This window comes from Pseudorca crassidens, chromosome 1, assembly GCF_039906515.1.
Source record: "Pseudorca crassidens isolate mPseCra1 chromosome 1, mPseCra1.hap1, whole genome shotgun sequence".
NCBI lineage: Eukaryota > Metazoa > Chordata > Mammalia > Artiodactyla > Delphinidae > Pseudorca > Pseudorca crassidens.
The window spans coordinates 26,903,155-26,920,849 of record NC_090296.1 but is presented as its reverse complement, the minus strand read 5'-3'; the positions used below and the strand labels follow the sequence as shown (position 1 = coordinate 26,920,849).

Below are 17,695 nucleotides of genomic sequence, written 5' to 3'. Positions count from 1 at the left end.
TATTCTTGCAGAAATTAAATGAGACATGAATGTAGAGTGTTTAGCCTAGAGCCTGGCCTATGATAACCATTAGATAAATAGGATTTGTTATTTGTAATTTATACTTGGCAACGAGAAGCCATTGAAGATTTTTGAGCAGGGAATTAATCACATCTCCTTTTAGCAAGATAATTCTGGCAGTGATAGGGAAGATGGGCTGGAAATGGGAGAGTCTAGGGGCCGGCAGACTAGGCGGCGATTTTAACAGTCCAGTTCAGAGATCTAGTTAACAGTCCACTTAGAAGTATCCAAACCCCAACAGTGGCAGAAGGGTTAAAAGGAGAGGTTAGGATTTTGAAAGTGATTTCAGTATAAAAAAATAGTAACTGGATTGTGAGACTGGCTCTTAGATGTCTAATTTAGGCTACTAGAGGATGGTCAGGCCATTGGCGGGGGAGAAACCTAGAAAGAATAATTTTGCTGGTGGAAGGGGGGTGGGCAGGGAGGAGAGGTTGGGATAATGGCTGAAGTCTGAGGCATGTTGAGTTTGATCAGTTCACAGGCCTTAACCTGGGCAGTTGGAAATGCAGGGCTAGACCCCAAGAGTAAAATCCGAGTGGGGTTTTGGGTCTAATGAGATCCTCTAGGGCAGGGGTTCTCAAAGTATGGTCCCCACACCTCAGCACAGGCTTCACTAGGGGGCCGGTTAGAAATGCAGATTTCAGGCCTGCAGAATCTGAGGCTCTGAGTTAACAGGCCCTCTGGGAGAGCTTGTTCTAGGGAAAGCTGCTCTGAAGGAGAGGGTCAAGGGATAAGGCGCCAGGAGGAGGGACGCTGGTGAAAGGAAGGGGTCAGAGCCTTGAAAGGAGACTGAGAAATACCATATTTTGTCAGTTCTAAGATGCACATTTCCCCCGTGTAACGTCTCTGAATTGGGCCGATTACTGTCTGCTAGGTGACAGATGTATGTGGTTGTCACTGCCCTCACAAGCACATTAAAACTTGCAGAAAGGGGCCAGTGACCTGGAAGGAAACCCCTACGAGAACAAGGGACACTCAGGAAGCACAGCGTCCTCAGCTCGTTTGTCAGCAAAGAGGACCGATCTGTGGAAAAACACAAAGACAATGACTTTGATCAAAAAGGATTAAGAAGAGTCACACTCTGAGAAATTTTAGCAATATCTTCAATTTATTTGTCTTATGTTTTCCCTTTCATGTATCCACAAGAATGCTGTATGATCAAATCTGTATCTATCAATAAGTCTCAAAGAGCTCTTTTAATAAGAAAAAAAAAGAGAAAATGCTAGTGGCGAGGAAGCACAAGCCGTACTTTGATTGGCAGATGTTTTTCCTCTCTTTCTTGGTGGTATATAAAACAATGGTGCAATCTTACCATCAAAAGCATCTTAGATTCTATGCAATAAATATAGAAGCGATCAGAGACGTTACAAGAGTCCCTGGAGAGAAGGGAGATGAAATCTAACAGAGTGGGTTTTAAGAGGTGTGATGGGTGTCTGCTGCTTCCGGAAGGACCAGGATGGGGAAGGCCCAAGGGAGGGGATTGCACTTGACAACTGGAAGGTCATTGTTGAATTCTAGGTTTCTCTGGGTGGGCACTCTTGCTTTCAACTTATTTGTCTTGATCAACGGGTGCTTCAGGGGGCAGACACTGTACTTGAGATACAGAAATGAAAGACCTAACAATCTCTATCCCCAGTAAGCACGCAGTTCAGAAGGGAGGACAGCATGCAAAATCCTGATTATGAAACATTAAGCTAGTTGCTTTCAGTGTGTGTATGTGTGTGGCAGGCGGGGTGATGGATGAGGCCTCTGGGGGCAAACAGGAAGGGGCATGTAAGCCTACCTGGGACAGAAGGGAAGAGGGCGTCACTGAAAAGGCCACATGCACGCCGAGGCTCCGAGGATGTGGAAGAGTTTGCCAGGAGGGGTTTCAGCTAGAGGGAGGTATGAGAGGGCCCAGAGGCGCCATGTGGTTTTCTGGAGCCTACAAACCGGGGGCCTAGGTGGAGGGAGATTACAGTGGACTGGTCAGAGGTGGCCAGATCGTAAAGGGCCCGATGTGCTTTTCCCTGGAGGTTAGATTTCATCTTTACACAATGAACAAATTAATTTTAAATTAATTTTTAACTTTTACCAAAATAATGTATGCACATAGTTTAAAAAGACCCAAAGTATAACTCTTATAATGAAAAATAAGCGTCCCTGACCCTATCCATTCTCTCCCTCCGTGATCTAGAGTTAGCCATTTAAGAAAATCTTTCTTCTAGCCCTTTGTCTTCTTAATTACGACTATGATTTTACAGCTATACTTACAGCAATTTTACATTATTTCTTGACTTCCTGTTATGGAAGATGAAGAGTTAGTTCCCATTATACAAACCATCCCAACACACATACATTTCCCGTCTTCCCATTGTCTGAATATGGTTATATCACAATTTTTGGTTAAATCTCTTTGTCTATTGCCAATTCCTCCTGGATATCCCCTTGACTTTTCTCCTGGTAGGATCCTCTGTCCTCTTCCTCTTTTTGGTCTTTCCCTTTGGGGTCAGGCGTGGGGGAGAAGCTCATGCTAGAAAGGCACAGGAGAGGTAAAATTGTTGACATCTTGGATGTGTGGAAATGTCTTTACTCAATCCTTCAACCCATACATTAGATGCTAGTTGAAAATAATTTCTCCCGAGAATTTGGACACGATTGCTGCTTTGTCTTCTAGCTTCTAGTGCTGCTGTCCAGAAGTTTGATTCATTCACTTAGAAAATGTATACTGAGGCCTCACTCTTTCCCAGACATGGTTCTAGGTGTTGGAAAACAGCAATGAACAAAGCAGATAATAAACAAGCTAAATAAACAAAAGTCAGGTGATGAGTGCTAAGAAGAAAAAAGAGTGGTGAGTATGTGCACTAGTTTTGTGTATCTGTGTGTGTACAGAGAGGGTTTTTTCCCTTATGGTTTGAGATATGGTGGCCAATCTTATTCTTGATCCTTTGTATTTGACTTTTTTTTTTTTTTGCGGTACGTGGGCCTCTCACCGTTGTGGCCTCTCCCGCTGCGGAGCACAGGCTCCGGACGTGCAGGCCCAGCGGCCATGGCTCACGGGCCCAGCCGCTCCGTGGCACGCGGGATCCTCCCAGACCGGGGCACGAACCCACGCCCCCTGCATCAGCAGGTGAACACCCAACCACTGCGCCACCAGGGAAGCCCTTGACTTGTTTTTAACACTCTTGCTGAAAGTTTTTAGGATCTTTTTTTGGTCTTCCATGATGAAAAATCTATGTTGTGTGTATAGGTCTTTATATTATTATTATTTTTTTAGTACCTTCAGATACTTTTTAAAAAATTTATGTATTTTATTTATTTTTGGCTGCACTGGGTCTTCGTTGTTGCGCGTGAGCTTTCTCTAGTTGCGGTAAGCGGGGGCTACTCTTTATTGCAGCGGGCGGGCTTCTCATTGTGGTGGCTTCTCTTGTTGCAGAGCACAGGCCCTAGAGCACGCAGGCTTCCGTAGTTGTTGTGCACGGGCTTAGTTGCCCTGTAGCATGTGGGATCTTCCTGGACCAGGGCTCGAACTGTGTCCCCTGCATTGGCAGGCAGATTCTTAACCACTGCGCCACCAGGGAAGGCCCTATATTATTATTATTATTATATTTTTGTTTTGAGGTAATTGTAGATTCCCATGCAGTTATAAGAAATATTACAGAGAGATTCCGTGTACATAGATCCCATACATTTCACCCAGCTTCCTTCAGTGGTAACATCTTACATAACAATGTAGCATATATAACTATATGTAGCTATATGACATAACACACATGGGCTATATAACATAAGTATATATAGCAAGATACTACAACCAGGAAAATGGCATTGATATCCATCAGGCTTACTCAGATTTTACTAGTTGTACACTCTCATCTCTGTGTGTGTGTGTGTGTGTGTGTGTGAAGTTCTGTGCAGTTTTATCACTGCAAATTCCTGTGAGCACCACCACAGTCAAGATACAGAACGGTTCCATCACACAGGATTCCTGGTGCTACCCTTTTACAGCCACACCACCTCCCTGTCTCTTCCCTCCCTGACCCTGGCAGCCACTGATCTGTTCTCCACCTCTATAATGCTGTCCAGGTCATTTTCATTCATTCTTCTGGACTCTCAGCAGGCCTTTTGACCTGGAAACTCATATTCTTCTGGTCTTAGACATTTTCGTCCCTCCCCTCTTCTCGCCTTCCCTTTCTCCCTTGGTGATAACTTCCTCTCCACTGTTTTCTCTTTCAAAAACTCCTCAGGGTTGGATATTGAGTTTCCAGGACCAATCTTCTAGTTCTTACCTCTTTTCTGGCTTATTGTCCATCTCTTTGATTTTTTGTTCTATTTTAGAGTAGCTGCTTAGTTGATTCTTTGGAATTTTTTTGTATTTTTAATTTCTATGAGCTCCATTAAAAAAATAATAAATTTATTTATTTATTTTTGGCTGCATTGGTCTTTGTTGCTGCACACGGGCTTTCTCTAGTTGTGGTGAGCGGGGGCTACTCTTGGTTGAGGTGTGCGGGCTTCTCATTGCGGTGGCTTCTCTTGCTATGGAGCACGGGCTCTAGGTGCACGGGCTTCAGCAGTTGTGGCGTGCAGGCTTCAGTAGTTGTGGCTCGCAGGCTCTAGAGCACAGGCTCAGTAGTTGTGGCGCACGGGTTTAGTTGCTCTGTGGCATGTGGGATCTTCCCGGACCGGGTCTCAAACCCATGTCTCCTGCATTGGCAGGTGGATTCTTAACCACTGCACCACCAGGGAAGTCCCTGAGCTCCATTTTATACTTTATTTTTATTGCATGCTGTTCTTGTTTCATGAATGCAGTATTTTTATCTTCTCAAGTCAACAGTATACTGAGTATTGCTTGTGGAGGTTCATTTCTCCTTCTTGCTTTGTCCTGGTTTCTTCCCACATAATGTTCCCCCTGTTTATCTTGGTTAGTTTTTATATTGAAGCTTTTCACAGACGTAGTGATAATCCTTGGCTGTCTTAAATGCAAACAGGGATAAAAAGCATAGAAAGAGCTTTCCTTTGGCTTATTTTTTATCTGCTGATTTTTTTTTTTTAACATCTTTACTGGAGTATAACTGCTTTACAATGGTGTGTTAGCTTTTGCTTTATAACAAAGTGAATCAGCTATACATATACATACACCCCCATATCTCCTCCCTCTTGCGTCTCCCTCCCTCCCAACCTCCCTATCCCACCCCTCTAGGTGGTCACAAAGCACCGAGCTGATCTCCCTGTGCTACAGGGCTGCTTCCCACTAGCTATCTATTTTACATTTGGTGGTGTATATATGTCCATGCCACTCTCTCACTTCGTCCCAGCTTACCCTTCCCCCTCCCCCGTGTCATCAAGTCCATTCTCTACGTCTGTGTCTTTATTCCTGTCCTGCCCCTATACCTGCTGGTCTTTTCTCTGATGCCATTTGTTTTTCCAGAGAAGATTGCTACAAATTCCCATCTTCAGGCTAGGGGAGTAGGGAGTGGAGGGTGGGAGTGAGGGTGTGGAGTAGATGTCTGCCTGCTAGAATTTTGGGGGTGAGCTTGGGGAGTGGGGCTGGGCGGTCTCACTCTTTGGTGTGCAGTATTCGGAAACTTCAGCTTCCCGTCTGCCCTCAGCTAAGCCTGGGGCCCCTGAGTCCGGATTCACTTGCTTAGACTCTCCAGAGATGTAGTTGGCTTCTCTTGTGCAGGCTGTGGGGAGATCCTTGGAGGCCACCCGTAGTGGCAGCTAAGTACTCCTTAAATACAGACTTCCAGCAAATTCCCATTTTTACTCCCATACCTCACTCCATCTTCCACTGTGTCTTCAACACCTGAGGCTTTTTGAGGTTCTGCGGTACAAGGGCTTATTTCTTATCCGGAATCCCCTCCGTTTACTTTGGTTTTGACTTCCTTCATTCTTCCGTGACTGTTCTCACTCCCTTACTGCCCTTTGGCGGGCTCCTGGGAAGGCATGCAGACAGAAGTGGGTGATCCATCGAGGCACTTTGCACAGGAGTTATTCACGTCTCTCCAGGGGCGGTGTGGAGGGTAGACTGATTGGAAAGGGCAATGGTGACAAGAGGAAGCAAGTGCGTTAGAGGAGAGGGAAGAGACGATGGGCGTGGGAACTAGCTGTGGCAGGAGGGGAAGGAGGGTGGAAATATCAGGCAGGTGGGATGAAAAGGACCTTAGAAGTAAAGGAGAGGCATGAATCTACGATGCCACCTCAGTTTCTGACCCAGATGGCAGGTGGCTTAGTGATGGCTTTGCTGAGACAAGGAACACAGTAAGAGAAAGTCTGGGTGAGGATGGGTTCAGGTGGAGGAAGTATGAAGAACCCAAGGGAATTCCAGGTGGAAGTAGCCAGCAGGCAGATGGATATAAGGGTTTGAAGCACAGACAGTGCCTCTTGCTGCCCGTCCTTGCCAATTACATAAGCTGAAGCCAGTGGCATGAATGAGATCATCAGCTGGAGGGTAAGGAGGAGGGAAGGGTGGAGAGCTGAGGACAGCGGACCGTGCAGAGATGAAAGGGAGAGTCTCTCTCCTCCAGGAGTGAGCTAAATAAGGGAATGGAACCAAGTGACTCCCAGCCCAGCCCTATCACTTCAGAGCTAAAAATGGTGGCCATTCAGAATGTTAGCTAGCAGCCCCTGAGCCCATAAATTCCTCACGAGCTGTTTATCTAAGCTCTGCAGCCCCCATCCCTGAGCCCCAGGGAGGGGACTGCCCACTTTCCTGCAGCTGTTTCAGGACAGCTGATGGGGATGCCCCTGGGCTTTCCTTCTCCTGGGGCACAGGATTGAAGAGAGTTGATGGTGGGGATTTCCCTGTGCCTTGAGGTCACACTGAAATCCAGATCATTCCTGACTCCCTCTCCCTCCCACAGGCAGCATGAGCTCTGAGGTCTATCTATGGGAGGCCTAGTCCTAATGTTCTTAAATGGCAGAATGGGTGGCTGGCCTCAGGTCTGACACCTGGAAAGGACTTACCCTGGGGTCTTCTGGCTATATGTACCCTGGCAGCCCTGATGCATGTAAAAATAAGCATGTTCACTTTGCTTGCCACCCAGTGCATGCACTTCACTAAGCCCTTTATGTGCTGAATCCTCAGGACTGTATAGTTGGGAACATATTGTGCCCATTTTACAGATGAGGAAGCTGGGGCCCAGAGAAGTTGGGTGATTTGCCTGAGGTAGAGTCTGCATATGTCTATACTGGGCACACTCCCAGGTTAGAACTCTGAATTTATGCTAGATGTTGGCTGTGTCCTTGTCCTGTGAGAGCCCATCCCCAACCCTGCCACCCCTCAGCCCCTGGTGAGTGAGTGAGTGAGTGAGTGTGTGTGTGTGTGTGTGTGTGTGTGTATACACGCCCCTCCCTGCTCCTGTGCTCTCCTAGACTGCCCTCCAGAGACCACAGGAATTCTGATGAATTAATCTCATCACTTTATCAAGGAGGCACTTACAGAAATTACAAGGCAGGGCCACCAGCCTGGCTTTGCTGGCAGTCAGCCGCTGGGGCCATAAAACAAATTGAAAGGAACAAAAATAAATAAATAAAATTAGATCTCTCTCCCTCTCACACACACACACAGCCACACCCACAGAGTCAAGAACATCCCTAGGTTCTTGTTAATGCTCAGTCTCTTGTCCTGGGAGAGCAGCAGTGCCAAATCAACAGATACTTATGGACCCCTTGCTGGAGTGACAACCTAAGATCTGTCCTTCAAGGGATTGACAGGCTGGCTGGGGGGCTGAGACCAGTGAACGTGAAGAGTTAGCCACCTGCAAGTGGCATCCCAAGGCGACCCGAGTCCCCAGGCCCCAGGCCCTGTAAACTCACCGCCCAGGGGAGCAGAGCAGAGCCAGACCCCCTGGTTTCAAGTCCTTGCTCTGCCTCGTCCTGGACTCTGCTTACCTTTCTCATCTGTAAGGTGGAGAGGAAGATGTTTACCTCCAGTGTTGTTGGGAAAATTAAAGATTCAACATAAGAAAAGTAGAACCGCAGCTGCTTCATAACAAGCTCTCGTCGGTGTCAGCTCTCAGTGTGTATTGAGCACCTACTGTGTGCCAGGCGCTGGGACTACAGAGAAAAGCTGATTTGGGAGGAGGAGACACACAGTGGCGACCGGGCGATGGAGAGAAGGGTCACCTTCCCAAGGGGGACCAGGAGGTGTGGGCAGGCCAGGCCAGGAGGCGGAGGGAGCAGAGTGGCCTTGTCCTAAGCAGCAAAGGCCTGGGAGCCTAGGAGGTCATTGAGTTCCAGGAACTGAGTTATGCAGAGCAATGGGGAAGGTGAGGCTGGAGAGAGAGGAGGGGAGTGGGGTGGAGGCCGGGGCCAAATTCTACAGAACCTTCTAAGCCGGGATAGACCTGGATGAACTAGCTTACGTATGGGATTTCCTCCTTTCTGTTTCTCTCTCTCTCTCTCTCTCTTTCTTTACAATGTTGTGTTAGTTTCTGGTGTACAGCAAAGTGATTCAGTTATACATATATATCTCTTCTTTTTCAGATTCTTTTCTATAATAGGCTATTATAGGGTATTGAATATAGTTCCCTGTGCTATACATAGGTCCTCGTTGTTTATGTGTTTTTTTTTTTTTTTTTTTTTTGCTGTACGCGGGCCTCTCGCTGTTGCGGCCTCTGCCGCTGCGGAGCACAGGCTCCGGATGCGCAGGCCCAGCGGCCATGGCTCATGGGCCCAGCCGCTCCGCGGCATGTGCGATCTTCCCGGACCAGGGCACGAACCCGTGTTCCCTGCATCGGCAGGCGGACTCTCAAGCACTGCACCACCAGGGAAGGCCCTGTTTTTCTATTTTATATATAATAGTGTTTATTTGTACATCCCAAGCTCCTAATTTATCCCTCCCCTGTTTCTCTTTTTAATCTTACCATGCTTATGTGAATGTTGAAATTATTTCCCAAGAAGTCATAAAGAGAGTGACCTAAGAAATGGTTAGGGTCAGGTAATGGAAGGGAGGGGCACACGGAATCTTTATTCCTCCCCTTTCCTCTTACCTCCCATCCTCCAGCACAGAGGATGGCTTCTGGCCCCCCTCCCCACAGAAGGATGGTGCCGGCTGGACTTGAGAGAGAGAGAGAGAGAGAGATCTGTAAGGTGTTCCGGCCAAATCGACCTCTGTGAGCCTCAGTTTTCTCACCTGTACAAAATGAGGATCGGAATGCTCACTGGGACGTTGTGAGTACTCAGTGTAATTAGGCATCTTGTAATTGGGGCTCAATAATTTCAGTGCTTCAAAACACTTTTGTCAGTGGTGGAACCTGGTTCATGCTTGTTCTCAGAAAATCCAAATGCTACCTGGGGAGGCTGAGGCACAGGGTCACCTGAGGACAGCCCCTCTCCCCTTCCTCTAGACCACCTCAGTAGCTGGGTTAGCATAGGGGCCTGTCTGAAGTCCCCAAGCTTCTTGTGGGGTGCAGGGGTGGCACAGCGGCTCTGTGTGGCCTCGGGTAACTCACTTCAGCTCCCTGACTCTCAGTTTCTTGGTCTGTAAAATGGGGCACTGGTGGGTCCCAGAGGGTTGCCGTGAGGATGGAGGGGTCTGAGGCAGGTCACGCTCCTAGCAGGTGCACAATGAAGGTGGCTCTTATTGCTGCTAAAGTGGATGGGTTATGTGTGTGTGTGTTGGGGGGGGCGGGGTTCTGGGCACAGGCAGGCCTGGAGCTGCCCTTTCTAGCACGGTGCAGGGCTGGGCGTGGCCTTTTGGTGGCTGCTCCGTGCCAGGCATTGTCCTTGTTGGGTGAGCTGGGCCCGGGAGGGGAATCTGGACAAGCGGCTTGCTGGGCATCACTTGTCCCTGCTCCCTGAGAAGGTGGCAGCTGGATGGGTGTTGGGATGAAAGGTTTGCAGTAGTTCAGAGTCTGTTCTCTGAAAACCACAGACTCAAGCAGACTGCACTGACTGGGACGGGGGCCGAGGAGACATGATAAAATCCAAAACGGCACAGTGGTCCGCTGTCCTGCCCTTGTATCTTTCTATTGCCTGTCTCTCCGCCCACCCCCAACAATTCCAGTCCCTTTCCCCCTCCCATTGCCTTTCCTTTGGCCTCCAGGCTTGTTATAGCTGCACAGTGCACATTTGTGACATGAGTGCAGACACGTAAGAGCACTCAGGGCAGATGCTGTGCCCCTACGTTAGAAAGGCAGCTGCAGCCTCTCCCGACCGTGCTGTCAGCCCTCCCAGGAAGAGGCCCTGCAAAGGGACAATGGCCTCCCCAGAGCATTCGAAGATCAGCTCATCCCGAATAAGACTGTAAACCACTCTGTAAACCTCAGGTTTCTCATCTGTAAAATGGGGATGGTATCAGTACCTACTTCATGGAGTTGCTATGAGGATTCGGTAGATTTTTATTCAGCAGGCTTGTCTTGCACGCCTTCTGTGCAGCAGGGGTTGATCTCAGTGCAATAGAGATGACGTGATGAACAGCACACCTCTTGCCTTGAGTAGGTGCTCACAGCCTACTAGGAGCATGGGGTCAGGTTCACGGAAGCCATTATTATCACCCAGTTAAGGGGTGACATGGAAAATTAATCACAGTTTCCCTCTGCAGTAATGAACTGTGCTTATAAAATCACCAGCTCACTTCAAATCGTGCTTTACAATTTTTAAAGCAATCTTATATACCTGATCTTGCTTAATCCTTCATCTAGCAGATATCACACTATTTTGCAGATGAGGAAACTGCAACTCAGTGAGAGGAAAGTGATTTTCTCAAGGTCAGCCAAGCTGGGTGGCCTGGGCCTCTGCCTTGGGATGTGGGATGCAGGCCCTGGTCCCTGCGGGCTCAGAGCTGCCAAGAGGTTTTTCCCATGAGTTGGGGCCCAGGCTGAGGGCATAGGGCCGGTGGGCCACACTGACGTTTTGGTCAGCAGTGGGATAAAATTTCTCTGCTTGGGATAAAATGTCAGCTCAGTGAGTTTTGATGTCCCAGTTCAGTGGTGGCTTCAAAGCTGTGGCTGCCTGGCCGACCTGACCTCTGGCACTGGGATCTCTGTATTTAAGAGAGGAGGAAACACCCTGACATGTGTCTCGGAGCACCTCCTACTTTGAGAACCACTGCCCTGTGGGAACCTCGGGGCTGGAGAGTAGTGATTTGGTCGGTGAGTCCCCATGCAGCCTGTGGCTGGCAGATGGGGGCAGTACCTGGCAACCCTTCTGTGTCTGCTTACAGGGAACATTGAGTACAGCTGCCCGGCCACCAACGAGTGTGAGATCACGAAACGGAGGCGCAAGTCCTGCCAGGCCTGTCGCTTCATGAAATGCCTCAAAGTGGGGATGCTGAAGGAAGGTAAGAGGCCCCGCTTGGCCACGCAAGGCGGAGCCGAAGCCTGGGTCCTGGGCAAGCTCTTCTTCCCACGGGAGGCCTCAGCCCCCCGGGAAATGCCAGCAAGCCCAGGACCTTCTCCCTGAGCGGCGCACGGGAACGGGCCTCTCCCTGCAGCCCGGGTGAAGGCCCTGCCCCCCGGGCTGCCTGTCTCACACAGCCTGCAGGCAGGTGTGCAGCCTCCAGTCCCCGTGGGCAGCTAAAGCTCTCCGCGCTCTCGGGACGCTGCTGGGCAACAGGAGGTGGAAGTTCTCCATTAAAGATCCTTTGGGGAATCATGACCCCACTTGGGCCTTAGAAAAGCTGGCTTGGCGCTCTGGGGAAGGCCCTCGTCGGGGCCAAGAACCCTCTCCACCCTGGGAAGGAAGCCTTGGGATGCTTTATCACCTCTCGGTGGCCCATGGAGTGTGGGCATGCGGAGAGCAGAGACGTTGAGGCCCAGAATGACACGTCATGTACCCTTCACCTGCCAAGGTCAACCTCTGTTTTCCAGCAGGTGCACAGGACATGGCTGTCCCCTGGCCAGTGTTTTCCTCCTCCTGTCCCCTGCCCCCACCCCCATCCTCTCTCTTCCCTTTCCTTTCTCTACCTTTTGCCTCTCTTTCTCCTCTAGAGCCTGCCATCCAACACGGCAGCGTGAGCCACGTCTTCTAAGTGTAAATTACACACCAGATTTTGAAGATTTACTAGGATGATAAAAAGGAGTGTAAAATATTGTGGTAATAATTTTTTAAATGATTACATGTTGAGATGATGATATTCTGGACATATTGGATTAAACAAAACGTATTATGACATTGATATCACAGCTTCTTTTTACCTTCTTTAGCGTGGCTACTAGAAAATTGTAAGTGACCTGTGGCTCTCGTTATTAGGACAGCACAGCTCTCGGTCTCCCGCACCGCCTTCCCTGTTGATCTGCTCAGGCTGATGAACCTCGTTTAGTGCCATTTTTGGAGACGGGTAGTGTGTGTGTGTGTGTGTGTGTGTGTGTGTGTGTGTGTGTGTGTGTCTCCCCTTCCCCTGCTTTCAAGGGGAGCCAGTGGCAATTTCTACAGATCTGCTTTTATGATTCTGGGCCCTGGGATCCTTCCAGAAATGAGAGGAGTCAGGAAAAGAGGTGTGTGCTGGTGATCAGATTATCGGATCCAGAGGGGCTGGGAGAGGAGAGGAAAGGGCAGGACTGGAATGCAGGCCCTCAGTGGGAGGGGCTTCTGGAGCCCAGCCCAGCCTTTAAGAGCCCGAGGCCCTCCTCCCATCCTGGCTTCCAGGCGCCCTCTGGGAAGAGGGCCCGAATCTAAGGTGCTTTGTTAGTAGGACGACTTGGACGTTGTTGTGATGTGGAAATCGGGGACTCCGTCCGTTTTCCATTCCGGGTGCCCCCTTCACCTCCACTGAGCCCGGTTCCTCCACCGCCCCTGTGTCAACATGGCACATTGACCCTTAAACTGCGTTTCTTACTAGTTGTTTCATGCAACCCTTTTGACATGGAGGAGGCCCCTCAGCTCTTATTCACATGCCAGCTGCTCCACCGGGGGAACCAACTGAAGAAACAGCTCTCTTTCTAGATTAGAAACAGGCTGCGCTGGACCTGCTGAAAGACTGTGTCTGTTCATTTTGATTCTCCCCAATTTTGGTCTACCCCCGTGTAGGGTGTGACCCCAGCTAGTGGCTGAACCAGGTCCTCTGTCTTCTGTACCGGGTCCTTTCTGCTGCTCCAGAGCATCCTGGGGTGCACAGATGAGGAAACTGAGGCACAGAGGCCCTCAGAAGCGTGCCTCAGCGCTGGTCTCCTGATCCCCCCTCTGCATGCTGCTGAGAAGCAACCGAAGGCTTTGTCAGCCTTGGAGAGACTCTGCTCTTAAGTGTGTAAGGATGTTCTGGGAAGCCAGGTGTGAGGGCCCTGACCCGGGCAGGGGCCAGCTGTCCAACAGCCTTTCCTGGTTGGAGCGTGTAGCCTTCCTGGCTTACTTCACAGCGTCTGAGGAGCTTGGAACAGAAGCAGCTGATTGCTATCAATATACTCCTGAATTTGAAGGCAGACAAAATTGAGTCCTGCAGCGACGCACGCTGGTTTGAGGGGAGCTGGTCCCAGAGCCTGGAGCTTCTCCCTGCTGTGTTGTGTCTGCTCCGCATGGCCCAGGTCAGGGGTGGGGAGGCTTCTAATCCCAGGCCACCTCGCCCTCCCCCCAGGATTATGAGCAGGGAGGGAGAGAGAAGGAAAAAGTGGGGACCGCCACTTGAAATCCCAGGACCACCTTGCAACCTTTGAGCAGAGTCTCTTGAGGGGTTACCCAGTGCTGGGAAGAGAGCAGGGGTACTTCCCAGTGGCGCCCCAGAAAGGCAGAATGATGAGGGGATCCACAGAGGCAGGGAAGCAGGTGGCCAGGGGCACAGTCCATCGGCAACAGCAGGCCAGGCGCCCCGCCAGCTACTTAAAAGGAGCGAGATGGATGCTGTGTGGCCCAGGATGATGGTGTGGGCTGCTGGGGGAACGAGAGCCTCAGGTGGGGAGCACACGCGTGCTGGGCGTCTGAGGCTGTTGGCGGGAGCCGGGCAGGTGTGCCGAGGTGAACTTCCCGGGGGTCAGCCCTCAGGAGCTGTGCCCCAGGAGAAGGGCAGTCACCAGAACGCTCCCTCCCCCCCGCTCTGCCCTGCCCCCGCTGCTGACGGGGGAAGATGACACAAAGGCGCCTTCGTTTAGCTCTTCCCCACAGTACAGAGCCTTGGCAAGGTCCCGGGCTCTGAAGCTCCGCGGGGACCGGCCCCTTCAGAGGAGCGCGCCTCCCTGAGAAGGCTGTGTCCCTGCCAGGGAGCTGCCCTGGCTTCTGCTTTTGTTTAGGTGCCCGTCCCCCCACCCCCCATCATGTGCAGGCACGCAGCCTCCCTCTGTCTCCCTCAGACTCTGACCTGACTCTGAAATGCAGACCCCAGCCTTCCCCAGGTGACCCCCCGCACCCCATCTTCAAGGCTCCTCGACATCGGGGAGCCAGGGGCTGGGGTCCTGGGTCTTCTGGGGGAGGGGGATGGAGAAGGGGAGAATGGAAGGCCAGCCTCCCCTCCTCCGCATCTCACCTGCACGTCAGAACGCTGCTTCCCTCTTCTGTCCAGCAGCTCTGGATCCTTATTCGGTCTTTCCTTTCTTAAGTAAAATAACCTGAGAGAGCGCCACGCGATTTGGGGGCCCAGCAACTGCCAGGGAAAAGGTCAGAAGTGGGGCTTTCTTTGGCTCAGCCTCTGCCTCGAGGCTGCTGTCAGTTCTGGAAGCGTCGGCTGTGGAGCACAGGTGATGTCCAAGGGTCTGTCTTGCTTCAAGCAAATCCCGTGTATGAAAATCTGTATTTTCAGAGAAAAGAGTGACGATTCTCTTTATAGGAAACTGAATACAAAATCTGCTCCGGGCTGGGCGTCAGTGCCTGTGTCCCCTCCTGGCTCTTAGGTATCCTTGCTTTGTCTATGATTTCTCACTTACGAGCCTGGGCCTGCATTTCTTCACCTGTGGAGCAGGGGTGTTGAAACCTGCTCTCTATCACTAGGTCAAGGTGAGGACCAGATGGGACGACTCCTTGGTAAGATCTGCTGTGGGACCGCTTTAAAATGTCAGCTTCCTGGGCGTGTTAAAGTAGTATTGGATTCAAAGATGCTCTCGTTTGCGCCCATTGTGTTAGGTGGGGCCTACTAGTGTCCAGCTGCCTTGAGTTTCCTCCTGGATTGGCTGGTGGGAGACCTAGAGGTGGCATCGCCTTAGGCTGACCCCGTCTGGGGTCTAAAATGAGGATGAGAGGGTCCCTTGGGAGGACCATGGAGAAGCCCTCCCCAGATAGGTGAGGGTGTGGCCTGATGGCCTCTAAGCCAGGAGAACCTGGAGAACCATTTGCTGCGTGTCACAGGGGGCACCCGTACATCCGGGAATTCTGCAGATCTTCCTGCACAGACTGTCCGCGCAAACTTCTTCTGCTCACCTCACTTTACCTCCCTCAGGCCACCAGCCTCCCGGGCCCGCTTCATTTCCTCCTCCCCTCAGCCCCTGGTCTGCCTTTCCCCAAGTGTTTTCGAAAAGATATTTGATTTCAGTGAAAGCTGGGCTGACATCCATGCGATACGCTCTCAATCTCTTTGTGCTTGTTGGGAAGGCGGAGGGCTCCTCCGGGGATTCTGGGTAATTGGGTTAGTGGCCAGCTCATGTCAGGAAATTAAAAGGAGGCCCTGATCAGGTTCCCGCTGCATGGGATTTAATGGCTTTGTATTTATAGAGTATCCCGCCTCTAGCCCATGCCAGAAATACCACTTTTCTGGCCCTGTGAATGAAGAAAGAGGATGAGAGATGACTTGCCTTTAAAAATTCTTTTTCTTTTCCAAAATACATTAGTGTTCTGAAACAAAACAACTCTCGAGCACTTCAAAGAATAGTTTTGAACTAGAGCCCAAGAACTCTGATGGCTGTTTGTATCCCCCGAACCACCTTCCACCCTACACACACACATGCTCACGCACACACATCTGACGCCTCACAAGATCTTCCCATGTGGCCTCGCACCTTGGGCCACTCAGGCACGATGACCTGATGACCTCTGGTTGGGGAAGTGTTAATTGAATGAAGTCACAGAAGATGGTCTCGTCTGTGCTGAGCCCTTATTACTGTCCATTCAGGGCTTCTGGCTCATCAGACGTTGGGTAACAGGTTCAGTGGTCACACAGACCCGATAAAACCCCAGCGGCACCACGTATACACTCCTCGGGTGATTTACTAACTTCTTGAAGCCTCCCTTTCCTCCTCTGTAAAATGGGAATGCTAGTAGTTAGTTGCTGTTTCATCTTGCTCCTGATCCACCAGGGAAACTCCTGGAGTTGTACCACAGAGTAAAATGTTAGTCACTGATTTGAGATACTCTGCATCATGTTACATCACTGGTTCCTTCTATGTTTCAGAAGGCAGTTGTGACTCTCCTGTAGCCTCTTCCCCTGCTCCTTGGCCGATGACCTTGCTTCATATTTGCTTGAGAAAATAGAAACAGTCAAGTGGGGAATTTCTAAACCTCCTGCTGTTGAATCCACAAACCTACCTACTTGTTTTCTGTCTTCACTCTTGTTAGAGGTATTTCTGTTCCTATCAAAAGCCAGGCTCCCCATCTCTGCGCTGAATCGCATTCCTCTTTCTTTATTAGGGACTTCACTCCTATAGTATCATGTCTGCTTCCAACCCCATCAAACCCTTCCTCACTGCTGGATCATTTTCATCAGCACCCAAACAGAATTTAATTTAAAACACCCACAAGTGTATTTTGATCCAAACTTTATCTCTGTTCAGCTGCTGCTACCTTACCCTGCTCCCTTTCTCAACAAAACTTTCCTGAAGGGTTGACAGCACTTACTATATATCTATCCACTTTAAAAATAAAAATGAAAACAAACAAAACACTTCCTTAAAAAGTAAGCATTGAGGGACTTCCCTGGTGGTCCAGTCGGTGGGATTTCGTGCTCCCAATGCGGGGGGCCCAGGTTCAATCCCTGGTCAGAGAACTAGATCCCACATGCGTGCCGCAACTAAGAGCCCGCATGCCGCAACTAAGAGATCCTGCGTGCCACAACTAACACCCAGCGCAGCCAAAATAAATAAATAATTTTTTTTTAAGTAAGCATCAAGTAGATCCAGAAAAATATTTATAGTATGTTATATTAGTTAGGGTAAGGCTAAACTTCTGTACAAAGAGACTCGCTCCCTCAAAGCAAAAAACTCAAACCTAAGCAAGATAGAACTTTAATTCTCTCTCATCTCTCATATAACAGTCCAATATGTCTAAGGTGATCCAGGACTGGTTGGCGGCTTTGCCATCCTTAGCAAGTGGTTTCCACTTGTGGACCCATCTCCGAGACAGCCAAAAGGAAGAAAAGCCTGTATCCGATCCCTCGAAGGGCAGGACCCAGAGTAGTACAAGTTCCTTCCATTCACAGCCCATTGGTGGAATCTAGTCACTCGGCCACACGTCTTTGCAAGGATGTCTGGGAATTGTAGTCTTTAGCTGGGATGCCATGTGTCCAGCTAAAACTATGTTGGGATGGGAAAAGAATAACATATTTTAAAGGACAGGCATTGTCATTTGCCAAAAACATACGTGAAGTAGGAAGAACATTGATAACGTTCCACCCAGTCTAATAAAAAGAAATTTTACCCTTACTTTTGAGCTTCCCTCTGTGTCTGAGCCACATTCATTACTTTCAGGGGCAGCTACCATCCTGATTCCACATTATTTTCCCTTGCCGTTCTTTATGGTTTTATCATATATTTGTATCTCAAATCATATCATGTTTTTCCGTTTTAAATGAAATTATACTATA

General features: G+C 49.8%; 1 protein-coding gene across 1 annotated transcript in view; it reads left to right on the top strand.

Annotated features, from left to right (window-relative positions):
* The window catches only part of ESRRB (estrogen related receptor beta), a 174,586-nt gene that overhangs the window by 127,827 nt on the left and 29,064 nt on the right, over window positions 1-17,695 (top strand). The window contains exon 4 of the mRNA XM_067729811.1: window positions 11,207-11,323. Coding sequence (XP_067585912.1) covers window positions 11,207-11,323 — 117 coding nt within the window. The remainder of the gene's footprint in view (window positions 1-11,206; window positions 11,324-17,695) is intronic.